At 48.3% G+C, this 24,389-nt stretch overlaps 2 protein-coding genes across 2 annotated transcripts; one reads left to right on the top strand and one right to left on the bottom strand.

The window, feature by feature from the left end:
- Window positions 1–20,131: 20,131 nt before the first annotated feature.
- On the bottom strand, window positions 20,132–21,410 carry LOC143220399 (uncharacterized). Its single transcript, XM_076446055.1, is given in 5 exon segments — window positions 20,132–20,616; window positions 20,725–20,785; window positions 20,788–20,956; window positions 21,031–21,083; window positions 21,195–21,410. Coding segments are annotated over 5 exon segments (984 nt in total).
- A 186-nt stretch (window positions 21,411–21,596) lies between these two features.
- LOC143220398 (vascular endothelial growth factor A-like) lies at window positions 21,597–23,060 on the top strand (the record flags this gene model as incomplete). The annotated part of the gene is made up of 6 exons (XM_076446053.1): window positions 21,597–21,815; window positions 21,902–22,012; window positions 22,231–22,414; window positions 22,781–22,784; window positions 22,832–22,834; window positions 22,898–23,060. Coding segments are annotated over 6 exons (684 nt in total), but the record flags the coding sequence as incomplete, so codon positions are not given.
- Window positions 23,061–24,389: the final 1,329 nt, after the last annotated feature.

The following is a 24,389-nucleotide window of genomic DNA, read 5'->3' as shown; positions in this document are numbered from 1 at the left end:
TTCTGTCGTTAAACGATACCCACTTACGACACGAGTCTAGTTAACGAGTCGAGTTAAATAAATTCAAAGCGAGCTTCGTGTAATCCATAAGACTAACGAGATTTATGAAAAATCGGGAAATCTGGGAGGAATTGGCTCAGCAGCCTCGATCTCCCCTACCCTTGCGGCATTCCCCAAACGCGTCGTAATTCTCTATGCTCGCAACCCTCGTGTTCTAAGTACGTCCAAGTACAAACGAGGGAGTAAATAAAATCGGCTCTCAGAATGCGGCTTACTCGGCGCAAGGTCCCCGTGAACAGTACGAAAATACCTGTCGCTATTGGATCGCTGCCAAATAGCAGCGAGCATCACTCATTAGAGAGCGGCATCAATCGTTGGTGCCACCTGTCCGAAAATCGTACACCGACCGGTGGAATTGGATCGGCCGACCCTTTGCATGGGCCTTATCTACGGCATCGAGGTCTCCGCTCGAGATAACCCATCTCCATTGTCATTTGTTTGTATAAGTTAGCGGATTAGAGTCAGTCACCCGCGTCAAAGGCAAGCGCTCGTCCCATCGAAGCGATATCGAAGATGGAAGTCCGATCCCCTCGGGTCACCCCTGAGCAGATCCTTCTTCACCGTTCTAAAAGGCGTTCACGCAGAAAGAATAATTTATCCTCCGGATTACGTGGCTCGTTTATGGCCGATATCGATCATCCGCGTCTCGTCTCGTCTCGTCAACGAAAAGTCAGAGCGCGTCATTGGTCGGATAATTAAGCAAGGATTTTTGCCTGGGTCGAGCCCTTCTTACACAGAGGATGCATTGATAGAAACAGAGCGAAATTTTTCGTCTATTTACCCCGCGAATGGGTTTGAAGAAGGGATAATCGAGGTGGAGGAAGGACGAAGGTTAAACGTGAATCATTCGCGAGGGCCGTCGAACTGTTTCGGGATGTTGTTCGATATTTTTGGAGAGATTTACTACGGCATATTCCAGTGAAAACGCCAGACAAGTTTATACGAATCATTGCCAGCTGGCGGCTTGCCATGGGCGTAGTGTGTTTTTATTGATAGGATTCTCGCGAAAATGCGTTAATCTTGAGAATTCTAAATCATCGCTAAGCACACCCTGTCGACGCATCGTAACGACACCTCGGCCGATGATAAAAGCCTCTCGATGCTTCTTACCGAGATGTCACCCCCTTAAACGTCTCGTTAAAGATTCCACCGTATCGAAATGAACTTTTTCGCCACCCTTAGCGGAAGGGGGAAACACGGCGAGTCCTTAACGAATAATAAAACGCTCGATACGCGGGTAAAAAACTAACGACGAATAGCTGAAGTTAATAACCGAACCCTTTCAAACGGCCATTGGCATAAAGAACACTGCTACAAATACGAAACGCATTAGCATCCTCGTCATGTGCGAAATTATTTCTCGCATGCACAAAGACAGAGCGCGATAGCCGGCGGGGGAGAGAGTCGGAGTGATGGAGAAAGCGGAGCGGCAGGAAGTGAGAGAGGGAAGAACGGAAGAGGGAGCAGCTGTAGAGCAGATTCGTTGTTGACAAGCACAATATATTAATTAACTGTTAGGTATCCCGGTATATCGGTGTGTGTCTGCGTGTGAATGGAGCATTATTCGTAAGGATCGACGGCGCATTAAAAACGCCGACATAGTCCAGGAAGCGTCAGCGTCAAGCAGCGTTCAGGCCCACGTTTATTCGTCACGATGAAACGACTTACGGTCCTCGCCGTCTAACAGATCGTACATTTTCTTGGTATTCAAATGCGCCATGATCTAGTGGCGCGGCTTGGCTCGATCCGCAGCAAGAACGAACAGCCGGAGAAAGACTAAGGTGGGCCCGGTGAAAGAGGGAGAAAGAGAGAGAAAGAGAGTCCTCGCGCGTTTGTTTATTCAGCGGCGCTCGTAAATATGGTGCCTGGAAGGCATCATACCCGATACAGCGAACCGGCGATATCTCAATCTTCAATTTTCCTTTCCGGACCCACAGCGATGAGGTGGATTGATATCCGGCTTTTGGTAAGGGCTGATGAGCCGCGATATCTCAATCGGCGCTTTTTCCGCGGGAAAGATTGGCCAAGTGCGCCGCGAAATTGATCATCTCCGGAGAATCTCGTAGACGGAGCTGCTCGGTCTCGTGCGATCGTTGACGTCCACTTCGACCGACCGGTATGGAAAAACGGGCCGCAACGAGAGAAGGAGGTTTCGAATTCAGTAACGACTGATTGAAAAGTCTTAGACGACTCTCTCTCTCTCTCTCTCTCTCTCTCTCTCTCTCTCTCTCTCTCTCTCTCTCTCGGGTGTCGCGCGGGCCGGTACTTTTTCTTTGAATTCAAATGCGCCGCGTTCTGAGCGCCTATGAAGAAGAAGAAGAAGAAGAAGAAGCTCTTCTCTTCCTTCTTCTTCTACCTCCACTGCTGACGCTGCTTCCTCGACGATCGTCTTTCCTTTCGTCGACTCTTCGGGGTTCACAGACTCGATCTCCGTCTCACTTTTCCTCCCGCCGTTGGTCCGCTGCCGCTTCTGGTGCTTCAGCCTCTTCTTCCTGTTGTTAGTCGTTCGTGGTCGGCTTCCGAAGGCTTCCTCCTGCTGCTCGTTCTTCGGCTCGCACGTTCGCCACCCGAAGGTCGCGAAGAACAGCAAGAGAGCCGTGGGACGTCGCGGTGTCGGGTTTGTTTTGTCACGACGAATCCATGATGAGAACGTGTATCCACCCTTTATTCATTTGGATGCAAGGTGGGAAACCGCGAGAGAGCCACTGTGTTGGCCGGCCGGGGAGAAACTCGGCCGAGTTTATGCGCTACGTTACCAACGCCAAAGACACGTTTTCTCGCAGAATCTACAACCATGACAGATGTGTTCACTTTACTCATTGCGCTGCCGCCTAGCCTCCGCGCCGCGCGGCCGTGTGTTAAACTTCTGTCCCAAGCCTTTTTCCATCCTGAAGATTCATTATGTTTCGCCCTTTGATCTAGGAAACACTTCCGGCCTCCTTTCCTCCTGCCTCTCTGCCGAGTCCCGAATTTCCAGTCTCCGAGAGGATCGGAGAGGACCACTAGCGGCAGGATTAACGCTCGATTAACTTACTCGGACTATATATCGCGACGATAAAGATTATACAGCACACGTCTGCGACGGCCAAGACGACCGCGACCGGATTCCTCGTAGACGCCGGTCAGTTTACAAGCCGATTGCGTAATTGGCCCTATAACTCGCGCGCGGGAGCCGTTAATGTCCAGCCGACTATCGGATTTTTCTTCGCCGCGCAGTTTCCTAGCGAATAGACGGAATTTTGAAGGACGATACGGCAGGTGTTGTCCGCGCTAAACGGCAGTTGGCCAGTAGTGTTTATTAGTAATAGTAATTACTTCGTTTCGAATGACCGTCCGTTTTGCTTTCGCTCTACTACCGATCGCGACTTTAATGGCTGGCTTTTGACCAGGATTATTAGGTTGTTAGGGTAGTTGTGCCGAGATACACTTCGGTAGTGCTCGTTTAACCCGGTGGAAAAACTGGTATCTCGCGGGGAGAAATCGTTCGGCCGGTAGTAAACGCCGCTTCTCGTGGAACGGCCGACGTAAAACACGCGGCGAATCGATAATCGCAGCCGATGATCGAGATATCGCGAGATTAACATTTTCATCGTGGTTAGCATCGCAATTAGGGAATTTTCTCTTTCTTATCAGGAGGAAGTTTCGGTCTGTCGTGGCTTGGTCGGATTGGGAGGATTGGGAGGATGGAATTATCGGGAACAAAGGACGAGGAGCGGCGAATGGAAGGTATAGCAAGGTAATAGACGGCAGGGAGCTGCAGGACGGTCGCGTCGCGTCACCGAGGCAAGACATCTTTGTCCCTGGGCCACGGTCGGGGAATTCGAGGCTGATACAATAGGGGGCGAGCCGCGGCCAGGCTATGACAATGCAAAATGTCATTTGTTAATTTAAATATCACGATAATTCAGGCTGCCTTTCTGTCGTGGCAAGCAGCCTTCTCTCCGTGCTTCTGATATCTCTCTGCGGCCAGTCGCACAACCCACACCCACTTACCTCCTCTCTCTTTCCTTTCTCTCTCCACCTGCTCCCTCTGCCCCCGCTCTCTTCCCGTTTGTTTCTCGTGCTCTCGCGGGGCCATTCCTCTCCGCTCCGTCCGATGACCGCACCTTTTCGTTTTGTCGATCTCCGCGCCTGTCTCTGCCCCGTCCACCTTTCATTTCACCGGTTCTAACCAGGGCCGGCTTTAAAATTTCAAATTAGCTTCAATCGCAATAGCTACGTGCCGGTCGTATCATTTGCGGACGAACCTCGTCGGCGATGCAATTGAGCATCCGTTCGAGTAGTCGGCGCTTCCAGTACCAGCTCCGATAAGGATCATTGGCGTAGCGCGGCGTATCGGCGTTCCGCCTGGGGCACCCGTTTCCTTCTCGATTAACCCATGCTAGGTCCAACGTCCCTCGCTGCACCTGCTTCTTCCAGCAGGACCTGTTAACCAATCAATCGGACGCTTCTCCGATTTCCTCGCTGTCCACCATGGCAAAGAAAGCGTCGCGGCCGCCAGGATACGCTGACAGAGAGGTCGAAATGACCGAGGGCTATGTAAATTCTGCGCGAGCTGGCAATTTCACGTCGAATTCGCGAGGCAGGAACACGATCGAGAATGAGCGGCGGAGAAGAAAGAGGAAGCAGGAATGAGCGGCGACCCCGAGGCTGAACCCTGGCCAGGCCATATAACGAGTCGCCTCGGGAACCAAGGGATCCTCGCACGGCACAGCAGTCTGTGGATAAAAAGTCTTAATCGTGAGATCAAATACAATTAGAGTCAGAGCCGGAAGGGCTGCCTCTTCTTCTGCTTTCTCCTTCCACTCTCACCGCGTCCCGCTTCGTAAAGCTCCGCAGGTCGAGAAAGAAGGAAGCAAGCATGACGACGACGATGACACAGAAGAAGGAGCGGAAAGAGAAGGAGAAGGAAAGGATAAGAGGAGAATGGTTAGAGGCGAGAGGCGCTCTCGATGCTGGTTCTCCGGAGCGAGAAGAGAGTGGCACGATAGGAAGAGATAAAAGGAGAAGGAGAAGGCGAAGAGGACTCAATCCTGCGCGGCTCCGCGCGCTATATTTCAGACGAAGAAGGAGACGGTAATAGCCAATCACGCGGCGAACGCAAAAACCTTGACGTGGAGCGTCGTAAAGCTCGCTGATGCTCGCCTCGTTCCGTCCTCGTTCCGCTTGCACCCGCGTGGAAACGAGGGCCGTGCCGGCGCGAGAGGAACGGCTAAAAGAATCGAAGGGTTGTCGAATGTTGGCGGAGGACCGACGGTAAAACGCGAGCGTAGAATCGTGGTCTGTTCGACTCTGGTTACCGTCGAGTGGGAGAGATATTAATTAGAATAATTGTTGCTAAGAGTCTCGTTAGCGTTGAACCGAGATAGCAAACGAGCGCGCCTGATAACGCGAAAATAAAATGAGAGGAGATCGCCGGGTACGGTGATTTCTCGCCTCCACTACCGCCACCGGAGAAGTACCTCAATCAGACTCCAACTCCGTCATTTGCATATTTCTTCGGGCTGAATTTTCCTCTCCCTCCCGATTTCCCTCGTAATACCCAACACCGTTCGAGAGGTTACGCAGCCGGAGCCGATCCGCTTGTCTACCTGATTTAATTACCTTGACTGCATTCTCTCGGTTGGTAAAATAGGGGAAGTTGGCGGGGAATGGCCATTTCGGGAGACACGCGGAGGACGAGGAGAAAAACGAGGGCTCGTGGAGAACCGCGATGCAGACGTCTTCGTCCTAATTGCGACGTGGAATAATAAACAACGCGAATAACAACGTGCTGGAGAAATTCTGCTGGTAATTTTTGCGAGGACTCGGGGCTCGGCTAATAGGGTGCATCGGCCGGCGCGCACCCTGGTCCGCCACATCCACTCACCGACGACCTACCGGATCGTTGCGCTTGTCTGGCGGGATTTTTCTTCCGCCACAGGGGAGAGAAGCGGAAGAGAGAACACGAGATCAATTCCGTCTTCATTCCGCGAACGAGTCTGAGGCCCTCCTAATCAATTCTAATTAGAGAGCGGAATATTTGCGGGCCAGGCGCAGTGCAGCTCATCGAAGGGACTATTTGCAGTCCTCTCTTACTACCGAGAGCGGAATCCCGAGAGCTGAGTCTCGTTGGCCGTAAATCAAGCACCAGCCCATACAGAATCCATCTTACGTAGAGATTCCTGCGCTGCCCTGTGTCGATCGCTGGCGTCGGCGTGCGGGTGGCCGCCGTGGCATCCGTTGCGTACAAGAGAGGAGGAAAGGCGAAAATCCGTACGGAAGGAAGGAGGACAGGAGAGGACAGTGAGAGGACCAGGAGAGTGGGATTGAATCTGTGGCTTGGGGATCGCTGACTCACGAAGGAAACATATGTCAGCCGATACAACTCAATACGCGATCCACGGTGACAGTCGGTAAAGCAGGGTACTTCTAATTGGCTGGACGCATGCTGATTAGGCTCTTCTTTTATCCCTGGTTGTGGGATCGCCAGGAAGAGTTCCCCTGCACCGGCGGCCAGTGGTGGCCTCGGCAAAGAAACACGCTGATTGAGCACGTGTGGGAAGTCATCGGTACACGCACTAGCCTGCTGACTTGCTATACCACGTTGACCTACCCTCCCTCCTCTTTCTCGCTCCTTTCTCTGCCCGGCGAGATCTTTCGCTCGATCGCTCGATGTTAATATCGTAATTAGCCGGAACCGCGCGTCTATAACGATCACCGGAAAAGGCCAGCTCGCCACCGCCCAGCGCCGTTTCCACCACCGAGAGGCCTCCGAGAGGCCGCCGAGGAAGTTCGGCCGGAGTTCCACCGATCCTTCTCGCTAATTCTCCCCGAAGAGTGGCCGAGAGAGGGCCGTCTTGGCCGTCGCTACCGCCGTCACCGTCGTTGTTGTTGCTGCTGCTGCTACTCGGAAACCTTGGTCGATCTCGTGGACCGCGAGAACAAGCAGGATCGAAGATAAAGCACGCTGGATGTCAAACGGTTCGGATGGCGGCGCGAGAGGGGAGCGATTCGGGATAAAAGTCGCCAATCCATCGAGGGTTCGCGAAACGGACCGGTCCAGGACGGTCATCGAATGGGGTCGAGTTCGCGTGTCCCGCGTACAATGGCCGTTATTCACATTCCAATCGGGCCCGTTTGATTTTTATTCGTCTCCAGCGCGGAGTTTACCTCCGTGAGACGTGGGTCTCGCTCTATCTTCCTCTCCTCGGCCGAGCGACCGAGAGATCATGCATCGATATTTCGAGGGAATCCGACCACGCGGATCGTGCCACGTAGCCGAGGCACAGCCCTGGCCTGGCGTGTCCGCCGCGAATTTAAAATTCTAATCTTATGACTTGTGGTGGTCGACCACCATTTCTGATAGCGACTGTACCGGCTACGACTCTATTGGGCTGGATCATTGCCCAAAGCCGCTCCTGCGGGACCTTGAGCCCGCTGGGGTCCGCCGGGGCCCTCCTCTTTTTCCCGCCACCAGTCTCTTCTTTCGCCCGTTAAATGAGCTCCGGGGGTTGCCCGATACACCTCGCCGATCCGGCCGATAACCGCGTTTTTCCTCGCCATCCAACCACCCACCCCAATCCCTCGCAACGTCCCCTTATCTTCTCTCCCCCTCTCGGGGTGGTTTCGCTAGATCTCGGGGAATAGGTAATGCCGAATTCGCGAATGGCGCGAGGCCGCGGCTAGGCAGATCGAGCGGTTATCGAGTCAACGATTAACGAGTCCACGCTGCTTAATTAAGACCTCACTGCCAGCGATTTACGAGCTAGGGGGATGCCCGAACGCGGTAATTACGACATCGACGGAACGTAAAGTTGGAACGGCGTTAGAACGCCGAGAGGCGAGACATTATTGGGATCGGTACATGACATGTCCCAACGCTGTCGAAAACCGTCACGTCGCTTCCTTACGTGCTCGTTCGATCCTTACGTCTGCGTCTCCCGTCAGCGTTCTCCAACGCCTTCCCGACGCCCTTGGTTCCATCTCCAAACCTGTGCCTCCTATCCTCCTTAAACGTACTGATAAATTGATAAGAATAGACAAAGAGGGGAGGGGGTGCGGCGCGGCGGCGGTGAGAAAGAAAGGGGAGAGTCGAGGGAGCGGAAGAGGGCAGAAAGGCGAGAAACTGAAAGAGAGAACAGAAGAAAAAGAAGTGGCCGGTCGGAGAGCGAGAGAGAGCGAGAGAGAGAGAGGAGGAAGGAGAAGAAAGCATTGTTCACCGGGTTGGACCGGTCGATTATCCGTCGATCCTGCTGCTCTTCGCTGCTTCGCTTCTCGCCTTTTACCCGCTGTTCTCTGGATCCGGAGTATCGGTTCGAGAACAATCTTCGGTTACTATTCCAACCGGCGTCATCGGGGCCGGCGAGACAGAGAGTGGTGAATGAGAGAGGGGCAAGAGAGAAGCGAAGCGAGCCACAATGGACTCTCTATGATTTCGGTAGCGGTGTTTTTTTGTCAGCGGCAAAACAACGGCCTGCCATGGTTAGCCTTGATCGATGGCTGAGCTTAGCTGAGTAAGCCTCCGTTTAATTAATTCTTTAATTACTTTTCCCGGAGCGAACGCGGCCAACGCGGCAGAGATCGCATCTGATTTCCCATCTCTGATACGGATATCGTGTCGTGTATACGGTAGCACACGCCGCCTCTCTCACCTCTCTCTCACCTCTCTACCGAGGCTGTCGTCATCCGGTCTATGCGTGTCTCGGATCCGGCGCAATAACCCGTCGCGCGTACATCGCCATCCGTTTTGATAACTTCCACCGCGCCTTTTACCAAACGCTTGCCAAACGCCTGCCTATCCGACCAATTCCGACGATGCTATGTATTTACACGTGGATCTAACGTCATTTACACACCGCGTCTCCTCTTTCTTCCTGTAGCCTTCCAGTTGCATTCCCGTTGGCCGTGTAATTGGACGGAAGACGAATGAAATTCTCGCCTCGGAGGAAGAAAGCGCGCGATATCCTTGCGATTTTCCACGCGATTTACCGTGTACGCTGGAGCGCGACACGGTGCATACGTGTTCGCGTATTGGGGTTGCCGGCCCCAATATTTACCGCAACACGAGGATACCCGTAACATTCGTTATGCATGGTGTGTTCATCCGCCAAAGTGGTTAGCACGCAGGGGGCCCGTGCGGCGCGAAGAAAAGAGCCACCGTCGTATAATTCGGCAGCGTAGTCGATCATTGTTCTTGGAGGCTGGGCCATTGCACCGCGTCCCTCCGCCCGCTCCTAACCGCTTCACACCCCGTTTCGCGCCTCGCCACCGCCTCGCCAACCCTCCTTCCACCTTTTTCGCCCGCGTTTTTTACCCGTTCCTTTAATAATAGAATTTACTTATTCTCCTTTCCGACCGAGCCAACACCCGATCCGGCCGAGTCACGCCCCGAGGGTGACGCTTCTTAGACGACCGGGTCCACGGTGTCGCGAGGTCGGCACGCGAGATCATCCGCGCTGGTTCTTAATCGTTTTTATACCCTTACCAAACCTTTCAGATTCGTCGCGACTCGTTTTTCTACCAAGCGCCGAAGATTCTGTCGCTATCCTTGAAATTTATATTCTAATAGTATCGGCTTCTATCGCGATTGACGCAAAGACTATGGACGTACACTGTGTACTCGAGTATAGAAAGTTAAAAGAAAATAAAAAGAGCGTGCAGTCGAAGAACCAAGATCGATACTAATTTCACCAGAAGCGACTGCGAATTTTTAGCAACGGGAAGAATAAAATACTTCAAGACGAGTGATTTAGACTGCTTCGATAGTCGAATTCTGCTCCAAAATCACTTTCACGAGCACCTCTCTGGGTATTCCCCGAAATTGCCAACGAATCGATTTCGCTACCCTTGATCTTCGCTTCACGACTCAAATTTAGGTTTCTCCTCGATCTCGAGCCCCCTCCCGGCCGTTAAAACTCGATGCTACTATCCAAATTTCCTCTGACTCGAAAACCACGGCCTACCTTCCTCGATATCTCAAGCAAATGGCGTCGAATACATCTCACGACGCTCTAATCGGTGACTCGAATTCAAGTTCCCTTCGATCCAAATTCAAACAGCTTCCTCGAAGCCGGTCGGCTGGTAAAGGGGAAGGAAATCGATGGCGCGGCGATGAAATTAAAATTCCAAGAGCTGGAAGAGGAGCGCTTGCACGCACACCTATGCTCGGAAAGCGGCGTCGAGTCGATAGGCGTCCGCGTACCTAGGACTCGGTAACCAACCGGCTAAAGGGGCAAAACAAAAGTCTGGAACATTGTCAGAGAAGGTTCGGCGGTATGTACGCGCGTGCACGCGCGGGGAGAAAAGTGGCGTCGGTTGCAGGGTGCGCGTAATAACGAAGCGGGAAACGGCGTCGGGGATGGCCCCGTTAATCAAGGGCGGCGTCGCGGCGGGGGCCAGGCCACGGGGGCCACGAGACCGTTTACGTTTACGGGCGCGTGTTGGCCGATCTCCGGGGCAAAGCAGGCGTTAAGAGGGGCAGCCTCGTAAAATATGGCGGCGACGTGCTAGATACGAGCTCAACGGCGCATCGTAAAATCAGTCGGTGTCGGTGCAACCGTATAATTCTTCGGGATACCACGGCCCCGTGAATTTTCGCCACCGCTTAACTGCGCGGACGAACGACCGGCCCGTGTTCTGCGGATGTAATTGTTGCAGATGTTCCCATTCATCGGTCTCCCTCGCCACGGTTTCCAATTCCGTCCGGAAAACGCCAGTACACCTTTTCTATTTAAAGTAAACTCCGCCACTCTGCCTTTCTTTACTTTCCTTTCCTCCGTCCTCGATGTCGATGTAGTCGTGGTCGTGGTCAGTTTAGAAACGCGGACCGAAAGAGACGAATAGTTTTGAATTAGCTCGAGGTCGTTGGTGCGTGGATGGTCAGCGATGGTCGGAGAAGCCGAGTAAGGATAGTTGGACGAAACCGTGGCGGAGAAAAGGCACGCGAGCCTCTCTGCGCTATGATCTCGTTGAAAAGGAGAAGACGTTAAGAGGGACAGTCTCGTAAAATAAGGCGACGGCCAGGGCAGGCGATCGTTGGACGCGACGCGTTGCCATCGGAGGCTTGTAAAATTAGCCGGTACCGGTCCGCGGAAAATTTCTTACTCGCGACCAATGGTAGATCTGCTCTACGACTCGCCTATAGTCCGTAACGAGACCGTTTCGGTCCCGCGGCGAAAGATGAGCGGAACGTGACGGGGGAAAGGGAAGAAAGAACGGTGAAAGAAGGACGAAGGAGAGGAGGAAATTAATGGAGTGGTGGAGCACGATGGAACGGTTTGGCGAGCTTAAAGGTTGGCTCCCGCTTGAGGCTGAACGGAGTGACATGTAAACGCCCTGGAATTCCACGGATCCGGCAATCATAGAGTGCTGCCCAGAAAACGAATCATATTACACGGCTGGAACGGAGAGAACGCGACGGGTCCATAGGACCGCGAAAGGAGGGACGCAGATGTCCGAGAAAAGGTAACGAAGGAAGCGACAGTTTGATAATCGGTGTGCGCGTTCCGTATAATGCCGACAAGAGGCGTAGCCGGCATCGGCCACGCAATGGCCGATCTAACTTCTATCCGTGCTCATCTCGAACCTTCCGCTTCGAGCCGCGGACGCCTCGCCTCGTTCACCGAAATTTTCGAATCTAGTCGCGAGACTTCGGATCCTTATCTTTCCAGCCGAGGATCCGGCGGAGGAAAGAGCGAGGATGAGAAGAGAGCAATGATAGCGAGCGGAGCGGAGCGGACGTAAGGTCACGCAATCGCGCGGAGATGAAGCGCGCACGCGAGTTTACGAGGCGAGCTGGCGATCGGTTCTAGACGAAATTTCACCGTTGGTAGCAGATGAATCGTCCGGGTGAATCGCGCCACGGATACTCGTATGCACGATGACGGGATCGTCGATGCTTGAAAGAAAAAGAGAAGGCCCCGACGAAGCCGCTTCAGTCCTCTCCTCTCCTCTCCTCTCCGTCAACCTTCGGCGTTCGCGTTCGCCTTCGTGTTCGCTTCGTGCTTGCGTGCCAGTCAGCATTGGCAAATAATTTCTTGCACACAATTGCCCGCTACTGGAATTGCCTGGTAGGCGACCTCAGTCCGTCAGTCATTTACTTTTTAAATCGAGCCTAGCTACCTACCTCTACCTGCCCGGCTGACTGGCTGGCTGACTGGCTGGCTGGCTGGCTGGCTGGCTGGCTGGCTGGCTGGCTGGCTGACGGACTGCCGGGCTCACTGCGTATGTGCCTCCGTGTGAGACGCCGCTCTCGCACACTGCCAAAGCCCGAGCGGACACACGACGGTTTTGTGGCACGCAGAATTTCCCAACGCTCTCCGAGTCGCCCACTGATAAGCATCTTCTCTTTCACGACGTTAGGTGTTTTCTCGCGTCTTCTCGTCCGATTTCCCGATTTCCCTCCGTCCACCGTGCTTCCTACCTCCGCTGATTGCAAGCGCGTTCGATTCCGCGTTCGTGACAGATCGCGGAAACGCACCGCGCGCGGTTCTCTCGAAAGGAAACCGAGAAACGCTGGCGTATTCGCGATGAAGAATTATCCTTTGAATCGAACGTATCAATGAGGAATAATTGTACGTTTAGCCGGCGTTACGTTTGCGTTCGTGTAGGACGCAGGCGCGAGTGTCCAGGAACCGGGAAGCGAGGAGCAACACAACCGTATCTTAATCGTCTCTTGTTATTGCCTTTCTAGACCAAGCGTGCCGTGCGCCGCGCTCGTGGGAACCCAGCTAGCTTGGGATAAAGAAAAGAGGATACCGAGAGCCAGCGAGTGCCGGTGCGAAATTTTCAAACGCTTTCCTCCTGTTTACCCGAGCTACGCTATCACCTACGCCGTTTACGTAGAACGAGATCGCCGCCTAAGTTTCTCCTCGGTCACGCACACACTGGCGACACCGAGTTTAAACGCGATTCGACGCCTGGCAAATCGTTCATCGACGCCCCAGATATTTCGCTCGTGCAGACCGAATCGCGGATAAAATCTGGCCGTGCAACGGGACGCGTACGTTTGAGAAATCGACGCGACATGTTCCGCACGGAAACCATCGTCGACGCGTATCCATTCCCTTCCCCCGAGGAAACTCAACCCTTCGGTGAATACGGGATCGACGTAACGAACGCCGGAGATCCGTCGCGGCGATAATCGCAATCGTTCTTTCGCTAACGCCAACTCCACTTGTCCCGATTTCCCTGCCGCCGAATTACTTCTCCGGATCGATGCTCTTTCCACCTCGAAACACGCCGCCTTCGTACCTCCCATTATCTCGTTAACTGTCTTATCGACCAACAGAAAACTCGCCGGGACTTTACCTTACCTATCCTAGTTATCCTAGTTGAAGCGCGATTAACGCTCTAATGAGGCACGCGGCGTACGTAGATCGTGGAGAAATTTCTCGAGTTAATTCGATGAGGGAAAAATTTTTAACGCCGCACAACCTTTGCCTGACCACCAATTGTTTGTCACGGCTTAACGTCTGCTCCGACGCAGACGTCATGCGACACAGAGCTACATAGAGCGACGCGACGCAGCAACCATTTTATTACTTTCACGGCAAACGGCCGATGGCGCCACGGACTGTTCCCGATTCTCCCGGCGATTCGCCGCTCGCCGACCGAATTAGACTCATCGGCCTAACGTTCCCGGCGTTACGCCGCCGTGGGAAACCGATCGCATAAACAATTTCTAACGGTGCGATTAAAAACTCGACCAAAAAACAGACTATCAACGCCGTTATCGAAGATTATCGTTACGGATTCGTGTACCGTTTCTACTCGTTCCTTCAAGATCCGACGTACCTCGAGTAGAACGCTTCGCAATCGCGCGTTACATAACCAAACAGACAGAAAATTTAATCGATCTCGTTACCAATCGTATATATTCGCGTCAGTTAGATCGGAAGAGACACGAGCCTCGACTCCTGTCGAACGCGAACGTATACGCGTGCATATACCGGACAATGAAAACTGCCGCTGCATCGTGGATTATCGAAAGTGCGAGCAAAGGTTATCGCGGCGCGATGAAAATGCAACGCCGTGTTTGAGCGAGTCGAGGTTTAGTAAGGAACTGACTTCGGCGACTGAATTATTACCGATCGCGATCTTTTATCCGACGATCGATACACCGCGGTGATTATTGCCTGGTGAAATAATCGTGGCTCGATCGGCTATAGTTGTAGAACGATGCGCTATTGGAACACAATGTTTGCTTTGCTACTAATTCACGCGATTCTCGTCAACGGCTGGTCTTTCCGCAGAGTCGTAGGGTCCATTGAGAATCGGCTCGCTCCGCTCTCCAATTACACGCGAGGCGCGAGTGTAAATTCCACGGACGACAGGGTGACCCTTCAGGGTGAGATAATTATTTTTTCCGGCCGAAAGAAAGTGGTCCCCTGCCCGTCGGGGGAACGATGAGAACGTGTGTGTGCAGGAAGGTTTGGTGAACCAGTTTAAAAGGAAGAACACGCCAACGATGAAACTTATCGCGTAGAGCCGCGCTATCTGCCCCCGAAAATTCCAAAGTTTGTCCATCGATCGAAAGAGTTCGAGGTTAGGGCCTCTCCCGCATTCTTACGTTGAAGAATAGCTGCGTAGAGTATGCGCGATAACGGTTTTTATTGCCATCGATGATTATCGCATTGATAAGGCAGATCGTTACACGACGTTTCGACAAGCAAACTTCTCTGTCGTTGAAATTCTCACCTGCGTCTCCAGTGTTTGTAATCGGACAGCGCCGTAATCCGGACAGTGAAAAGAAAAGTACCAATGGTGTGGTCAGCAGTGAAAACGCAACGACGATCGAACGTGTTTTTCGACGTTGGTGAAAAATTGTAAATATTTTTACCGAACAGTGTCACGATCGCGCTGCGCGAACTGCGTTTCGACTAATCCGAAACTGTTCTTGTTCGTTGTTGAGACACGGTTTTCCACTGTCGTCGTAGAATCGGTGAATCGTTGTGGACGAAGTCGTATCGATCGTCGTTTCAACACGCGACTCCCGTGGATCGTATGACATCGGTGTTCGTTCTGTTTCCGTTGTTTCTCGGCACCACCTTCGACTTTGATGATGTGAGAAACGTTAGAGAAGGATCCTTCATCACCGTTCCTATTATATGTCCGCCGGGGCAAGTGAACATCGGGAATCGTTGTAGGATTAAATTTTAAGTGAGTACAAGTTGCATTTAACGACCGTGAAACGGGTATGCTTCGAAGAATACAGATGGAGACTCGTCCGGTTGAGCGGGCTGCCACGGCAGATAAAACCAACGCGACGCGCGATCTTCGATGCGATTGTAGTATTTTTGGAAGTGTTTGCATAAAAGGAAAAATAGAAAATTCGTGAAATCGCGCTGTATGTATATATATAAGATAAGAAGCGTCTATGCAATTTTTAAACGTCTAACACGTCTAAACACGTCTAACGTTTAAAATGTACAGATAATTTGATTTATTATTTCGCAACTGTATATGTCCATAATTTACATAAATGCAAGGTTAACCTCGCATCTTGCTTTCTTCCATAACCAACTGATGCTTTCCAATTCTACGCGATAATGCGATTATTACCAATATCGATAACGCAAATTTACATTCGAGTTCGCCGTGAACTTTTAGGATAACATCTGCGTATATCGATCTATTTTTTATCGTATTCTCAGGAACTATGATTCACGATAGCGAAATCATTTTTTTCTTAACGACGCGGTCATATATTATTAATGATCTGATTACGGTCGGGGCCCTGCAAGTGTAACATTAGACGCATAACCTACAAATTATTCTTCAAAAGTGAACTACCGATTGACGATTATTAGAAAGTAACTACGAAGAAAAATCTGCCACTTATATACCCACGATATATTCGCACGTTTGATGGCAGCACATTGTCGTTCTTTACAGACGAAACAACGCACCTCGAATGATCGCGTTACGGTAGGTAATCCGCGAAAAATTTAATCTCACTTGCAAATTTACACATTCACGTTTCCAATCAACCATTTAATCGTAAACATTTAGAAGAACACCTTTCATATCATCGTGCGAATTCGCCGTATTAGCTTCGCTAATATGCTATCAGATTCGCCGATAAATTTATTACACGGGATACGGATAAAAATCGTTATCAACAAACTCCGTGATACTACGAGATTCGGCACGGTTGATAAATCCGACGAATGTAAAAAAAATAAAAAGAAGAAAAAAAACGATCACTTTCAGGTGCTCAAGGTAATAATTCACGAAGACAGCGCCGACACTATCGGCCCGATAAGAATCGGTACTACGACAAACAAAAATGATTCTACAGGATCGGTATTACGGCAAGGTAATATGCTAAATGATCCATACGTGTGCCAGGGAACTCGTGCTGTTGGTGTGAGTGTGGCCACAAATACGCGCGGAGCGTATTCTCTTCGGCAATCGATCGCGGCGCGAGCACACGAACCTGCTCAGGTACGACATCTCCACGTTTTCCTCGTGTATCAAGTGCAATGGGAACGGCAAGGCCGAGCCTCTGGTAAACACGTGCAATCATTGTTCCTTGGTAATTAAAGCTTACCTCCGTCGATATTCGAGCGCGTTACCTTCGCGGTGATCACGCGACTCTGCAATCTCGTGTCTGCAAGATTAATCTTTTTGCGAGGAGACTCGCTATTTTCCGACGGGTCGGAAAACACGACATAATAGAAAGGACACCAGGTTGCCGCCTGACCCTGACAGAATAATGTTCCCCGACGAGATTAACGCGAGATCGTTAGACCTTCCGATCAAGCCCTCGCCTTCGCCCGAGCCCGAGGAGAAATCACTGGTAAAACCATCCTATCCTCTATGACAGAAATTCATAACCGTTACACGTAAGTATTTCGCTAATGGAACGGAACGAGTCCATTCAACGAGTCGCGGTTGCAACACTCCCACGTCTTCGCTTTGATAAGTAGCGCAATTCCGTTATCCCGCCGAGCATTCTAAGGAGCGTACGTGGCGAACGCGCACCAGCTTCCAACTTTAAAAATTCACACGGTCTTCTCGTGTCCAAAATCTACCACCAGCATATCCTGCCGGCACTTTCGAAATCATATCGCGATTCGTTAGTCATCGCGCAAAATGTTATTTCCGTTAACGTCGTTAACGCCATTTCACGACGCTAATCGCCTTTGCTTCGAAACCTTCCCATCGGTAAACTTTCTTTACCGTGAACATTCTATCGTGAGTACTACGTGTCGCGATAAAAGAGCAATCCACGCTATCGATGCCAACGTATAACGCGGAAGTCGGTCATCCGTTTCGGTTTTGTTACCGTAACGCTCCCCGGTTTTATGTCTCTTCCTTTCCGTTATCGTCAGCGCGTCGACGTAACAGCAATCGGAAAGAAGATGCCAGTTCCTTTTCCCGACGATCGGCATGCCTATTACGACATCTGTCGAACGAGTTCACCGTCACTTTTCCGCAAAGTCGTCACGTCGGAAGCTGAATAACGCCGCCGTCGAGGATTTACCTGGTGCAGGAGAGGGAGTCGGAGACAAAGAATGGAAAACCTCGCGGTGTACAGCATGCTCAGGATTCCCGTCACGATGCCCGCGATTCTTCGATATATAGATAATCCAACACTCGAGTCATTTGACAAATATTCGTACGGATATGTAAATTAAAAATAAACGTTACCGGGGAAGTTGTAGCCGCGAACGGTGCTTGCGTAGAATTCTGGTAAACTGGTCCGCGTGACCGAAACGAGAGAGAAATTTAGGTTACGATTAAAAACACTCACGCATAGTGCAAACGTTGCAACGTGAAGCGGCCGCCTTCGGCAAGGACGTTACATCGCGAGGAATATAGATATTTCTTCGGTCACGATCCGATAGGATACCGAGCGCAGGTATTTCAGTGTTACAACAGGATTATACAATCGCGTGGTTGACGCCGTCTGTAACAGAGGACCTTTAAAGGTTGCCGTTAAATTCCCGCAAAGCGCCAGGAGATGACGTTTCTCGGAAAGTACAACGTCTCGGGATGTCTGACTGGCCAGTTATTCGCACCGTGGCATGCGTAATCTGTTTTTTAAAATGGTCTCCGCACCGTTTCCACTTCGATCGACATCTGTCGAAATATCTGGCTTAGAAATATTTGACGCAGAATCGACGCGAATTTGTCGATACAAGCGTGTCGACTGCAGCGCGGAATATATCGGTTACCGGTCACGCCACCTGTGAGACCAAAGAGAAGAAACAGATCGCGCCTATCGAGACAGAACATTAACACCGGGAACGGTTCTAAGAATTCAGTTCAAAAACAACTCGGTGCGCACTGTGCAGGGATAAGAAGTTGGCTAGCGAATCCAAGGGGCGACAGGTTATGCCGTGATAGAAACACTTTCTCTCGCAACATGGTAACGTCGTTCCTAACAAACCTTCTCTTACGTGCAGGTTATGTCGTTTCGTGTCACCTGACAAAGAGATCGAAGGACAAGCGAAACTAAGCAGGATAGAGCGATAGAAAACGACGAATTTTGAGGCATTGGTCGTTGACACGAATAATTATCGCAAGTTAGACAGGGATTGATCCTACCGCAACATCGACTCGTGTTTCCAACAGTTTAAAATTCCGATACTACGAAAAGCGAAATCAGAAGTCAGTATACATGTTACTCTTACGCTAACCCGATAACCGATTTCTAATCTCTGCACGGTATAGCGTAATACCTTGAGTGTCTCGTACACGCAATTGACGTAAAAGTGCAATTCAAGTATATTAGAAATATAGCGACTGTAATGGCGCCAACCATTTATAGTTACACCGATAATTGACCTAAGATCGGTTTCAGTAGCATTCGTGGGCAAAACTGATGATTCACGGATATTACAGGAGATACCCTAATTGTTAATTGATATTCTTTTCTTGCAACGTTTCTTTTAATCTATTCCTTAAGCCGAGCATTTCCTTATACGTCAATTCAAGCGTCCGGACGCCGGTGCAGCAGCTCCTGTTTTCTAATATCGTACGATCTGAATTAAAGGTCTCAATTGGCGACAATGTGCGGTGTATCTCACTTCCTTCGATTCTGCATCCCCTGATATGCATAACAAAACGCTGAAATTCCGGACTAAGAGGAATAGATATGCAGTCGATTAGCACGTGCATAGTTCTTCGCTAAAACTGCCTTTACCGCGTACGTGACAAATGCGAGAATGCAGCGACAAATAAGAATTATTTTTCTTTTTGCGGCCTTGCTGTAGCAAGTAACCCGTTAATCGGATTTATTGGCATACTTTATCGATTATCGCTATCAGGTAATCGCTAATGACTAATCGAGGTAAAGGAATAGACGATCTTTCGGCAACGGGAAATACCGAAATATTTCGCTTATAATTTATTTACCGAAAATTTCCCGGTCGTTCCAGATACCGCTCGCTTTAACCAGAAAAATCAGTTCCGCCACGACGGTCGAGGAGTTCCTTCAGTTAGTCGAAGGCGCACCCCCGCAGCAAAATACCTTCTCGATCCAGAGTAAGTAGGATAACGAATGGTTTCAGTTATACGTATTATTAATTTAGAGAAGATTCGTGACAATCCGCGGAGAGACACACACGAGGTGATATAACCGTGCAAATTCTGTTTTATTTCAGTTTAAAAAAAAAGAACATAAACGTATGCGTATCGGCGAAAGGAAAAAAATAAATTGTCTGGCGTAGACCTGCTACTGCACGAGATAGCATTCGAGGATTTATGGTTGCAGTACAGTGACAACCATAAATTCTCGAATGTTTAAAGAACAAATTATTGCGAGCAAACCTGCTATAACTATTTGGCAAATATTACTCGGTTAGATAAACCTGTTAATCTGCGTGGTATCGTCTAGTAATTTCATTGCTCAAACTCGATTATTGGTGAACACGAGATTACTTTTTGTGAACGTCGTATCTACAACGAACACAGAGTTACCATCCAGAGATTGAGATTTCTAAAAAAAAAAACATTAAATTTAAAATATAAAAACGGAGAATCTTAACGATAATCTTCAGAAAGACTAATTTCCTGACGCTCGAAGAAGAAGAAAAGGGATCTTTTCGCTTTATATATCCTCTTTTTCCTTCTGAAAATTTCACTCTTTCGGATTTCTGGATAATTTCTTCGTCTTGCACTTTTGACTGTCCTCGTATATTATCAGATGAATCTGATACTTGAAAACGAACTTTCTCTTATTCTCCTCGTTGCAAACGTCCACGTTCACGCACGGTTTATTAAAGACGAGCTTGTCCTTCACGCATTGGAGCGTGAATAAAGGAGCACGATGGTCTTTAGCCATCACTATTTCCAGGCTCTTCAGAATGCCTTTGCGATCCTCGACAAAGTCGATAGTCCTGAGGAGACCATCGAAATCGTTGGTGTTCGGTACCAGCCTGTTGGTAATTTCATTTATCTCCGTGAGACTGGGCAATCTGTCTTTGGGCACGGTGTCGCGCGTAGTTTCGCAAAGTGGATCCAAGGCTGGGCATTCGGTCAGAATGGAATATGCAATTTGCAATTTGCATGGCCGCCTCCACGTGTGAAAATTGCTCGTTGCCGAGAAATACGTGTGTCGAATATCTACGATTCAATTGAACAACGCATCTGTTATCATTTTTACGCTACCTAGCCCGATTCGTTCCAGCCAAATGTGGAAGACGAAAAATGTAGGAAGAAATGGAAGCTTGCCTGGTTTCCAAAATTTCCGTGACAACTCGATTTCGCCGTCTGCCTCCACGTAATTACCGTGCTTGCCTCGACGTTAACGTGGCCATCTTCTTCGCTACACTCTCTCTCGACGGTTGGTGCCATGTCCTCTTCCAATTTTATCCTATTAATGCTCTGCTCGATCTCTTCTATGTTCGCTGGCGAGATCTCGAACTTGAAAAGATTACAGAGATCACCCTCGCTCAAATAGTCTCTTTCATATCGATTTCATTCCCATTAATGTCCATCGCAGAGTCACGCGTGGATATATCCGTTTCTGCGACAAACGATTCGCTGTCTGCGTCATTCGCATTTTTCACGCTTTCTTGGCGATGATGAAACTATTTCCTGCGTAAAAATTCCAAGGTTGAGGCCCGTTTTCTCCGGTTCCGCGAAGTTTGAAACTCGGTGCTCGCGTGGTCTTACAGGTTCGAGCGTTTCTTCTAGCAAACGATGCTGCTGGTCGGCACGATTCGCGAGAATATGTGCCAGGTATTCACCATGTGAGCCTCCATGAAGGAAGCCACTTTCTTGCTACCTTTGATCGTCCTGCCGAACCAATCGAGCACCACGTCCCTCGAGAGCTGGGTCTCCAAGCCGGAAGCAAGACCGTCGACCAAAGCGAAGTAGCTGTTGGAGAACGAAATGGCTTGCGTCTGACTCTCCATCGTTCTAATCGCCTAAAGAAGCAGGACAGATTTTACCGCGTAAAGTTTCGAGTCCGATCGCTTTTACGTAAAACCGCAGAAACCGCACGGCGAATTAGACGCAAGCAGAAATCGGGGAGGAAGAAAAGGGAAATCCATTGACTAACCATTCTGCCGTATGATCCGGCGTGCTGTACGACACATCCTCTTCTAGGTAAAATCGGAGAAACCGAAGAACGATCGAACACAGAGATACCAGTCCCAGCAACGTGTAAACCTGAATTACAAACGGTTCAACTACACCCAGACACCGACACCACCAGCATATACTTCCCCACCTGCATACGAATCAACAGGTGCGGAGGTTGTTGCTACAATTCCCTCCTCTCTTGCCAGCCAACAGTAACCGAGACACGAAATTTCGAGGTAAAAAGAACTTGTGATGATAAATCTATATTATCGGTCACAAAGGATGTTGTTCGAAACGATCACGTTGTTACGATTATTTACAGATCTACGTGATGACTACCAACCACCACAAAGGATTAGTATATAAAAGTAAACGCATTGTACCAGTAGAAGAGTACACGCAATGCGAGTGCAACTGCAAAGTAAAGGAGGATGTAATTTAAAGACAGTCGATGATTGAGATCTTCCTTTTTAAACCGGTATAACCTCGATCCGCAATGTGTATCGTAATAATTCGCGTACACGTTCATACGATAATGTGCCGTTTATCATTTGATTATTAGTTGAATTTAAATTTGAAAATTGAATTAGATATTTTAATGAACTCGAGGGGATTACGTCGTTTCATTGAATTATATATATATACTTGCAGCATTGCAACAAAAAGCAGACTTATGTACCAGAGTCGTGTGAGTGTCAGTGCAACAACGTCGACGAAAAGAAGAAATGCAACGAAAGCGACAAGAAAGTCTGGAATTCAGATCTTTGTAGCAGCTCATGTAGAGAAGTACGGCAGTGCAGTACTGGCTTATATTTCGACCAAAATACGTGCAGGTGTGAGCTAAATGAATATGACTACTACTCTGGGAATTAAATCTTACTGCACCCTACTGTCTTGCATATCTTATAAGCTGCATGCATTGCATCAAATCTTCTTTGGGATTTTTTTTTTTAATCATCTTATTTTCCTGCTTAAATCACGAAAAATTAACAACTCTGTTTGCTTTTCTTGAATATATCGTGCAACCAGTAAACATGAGACTGGTGTTTAATATTAAACTACCTATTGCACTAAAACAGAAACAAAAATTTCTTAACTATCATCATATCTTGTACGATAGGGTTACTTTTCAAACTCACAAGAATAACATAAGTAAAAATTTATCACGAATAAAATTAAAACGAACAAAACAATGTGTTAGTTTTGTATGAACCGATGGGTTTATGAATGCATAATACGTATTCGTTAACAGCATGTAAGTTTTTCACTAGAAGACCAAGATGTTATTTTAATACCTGAATATTTAAAATTGTTACAGATGTAGGCAGTCGCAAATATCTAGACCTTGGCTAATACCTACAAGAAGAGTCGATTACGGATTTGAGTATGCAGAGAAATCAGACAATGTATCACCAGTAATAATTGCATTAGACCCCGATGATCCTAGGAGAAAACCTAAACCAGACTCAGAATTCAAATGAAACTGCTGATATATTGACTAAATTATAAAACTCACGAGGCCGTTATTTAACGGAACATAAATATAAATTAATCTTACACCTTTGTGCCATTCTACATCCACATACACGTGATATGTTACTATAATATTTATGTAACTCAATATTATAAGGTATAAATAAGTGCATTTTTATATATTAAAAAGCATTGTGATATAAGGAAACGTAATTATTCAATATTGCTACTCGTGTACAATATTAATATATGCTATTTTAAACATATTATTTATGTACACGTTTTTTAAGACTGATTTATAACAAATTTTATTGACTGTTTCTATAGGCATAAACATTACAAAACATTGTCATACAAAAAAAGTTGTAAAATCATGAACTCTTTCCTAGCGGTGCTTCCTCAAAATCAGTTTGTATTTCATCTACAATGGAAGATTGGGTATTTTTAACATTTCTCATATACAAAACCAGTGCTTTATTAACCTTCAGAAGTGTTCTGTAGCTCTCACTTATAGATGATACCGATTCAGAAATTTCCCCTAAAATATTAGGCAATAAAGAATTACATAATCTATTGGGCCAGGTGTTTAAAATATGAAATAAATTACGTACATAACCTCACTTTTAAAAGAATCGTTCAGAAACGTAGTGCCAAGCTGCTTTTCAAAACTCGTTTAAGGAGTTCTTAATACGTGCAAGATATTATTAAATAATTAACCTTCTTTCCTATAAAAAACATACACTATATATAGACGATGTCATATCAAGAATAGTCGATTCTTTTATAATTCTTGGGCGTTTTAATAACTTTTCCATTATAACGAATCTTCTTTTTTGTTTTCTTTCCTTAAAGAACATTTTTAAAAAATAAAACAAAATAAATCAAGATTTTATCACAGATGCTTACGATACCTACCACGATAATGAATTTAGGAAGCGATATACAAGATTACATTTATACAAGGTTACGCGATAAACATTAATCGAACTTATATTTAAATTTCACTCAAAGACACAACGGAAAACATAAAATACAATTATAATCAAGATTACAATAACATTTACAATAAGGACATATCACTTGTTTGATTGTTCTTATGGAGTAAAGTAAAAATGCCAAAATTTCCTTTATATTTTACAGTTAAAAGGACACAGGACAGTCGGTATACTAAAATAGCATTTAACGAATTTCCTAAAAGATTTTCATAAAAACTTTGTGTTCAAGGCAATCGCTTTTTGTAAACAAAAAATGTTACCAGCAACTGAGCACGCTGTGTACGCTATTCTACTGCCATCTACTAGCTGAGAACGTAACGTTATTCTTTTCGTTCGCGAATA

This window comes from Lasioglossum baleicum, unplaced genomic scaffold (assembly GCF_051020765.1).
Source record: "Lasioglossum baleicum unplaced genomic scaffold, iyLasBale1 scaffold0899, whole genome shotgun sequence".
NCBI lineage: Eukaryota > Metazoa > Arthropoda > Insecta > Hymenoptera > Halictidae > Lasioglossum > Lasioglossum baleicum.
This window is presented reverse-complemented; position numbering and strand designations above follow the sequence as displayed.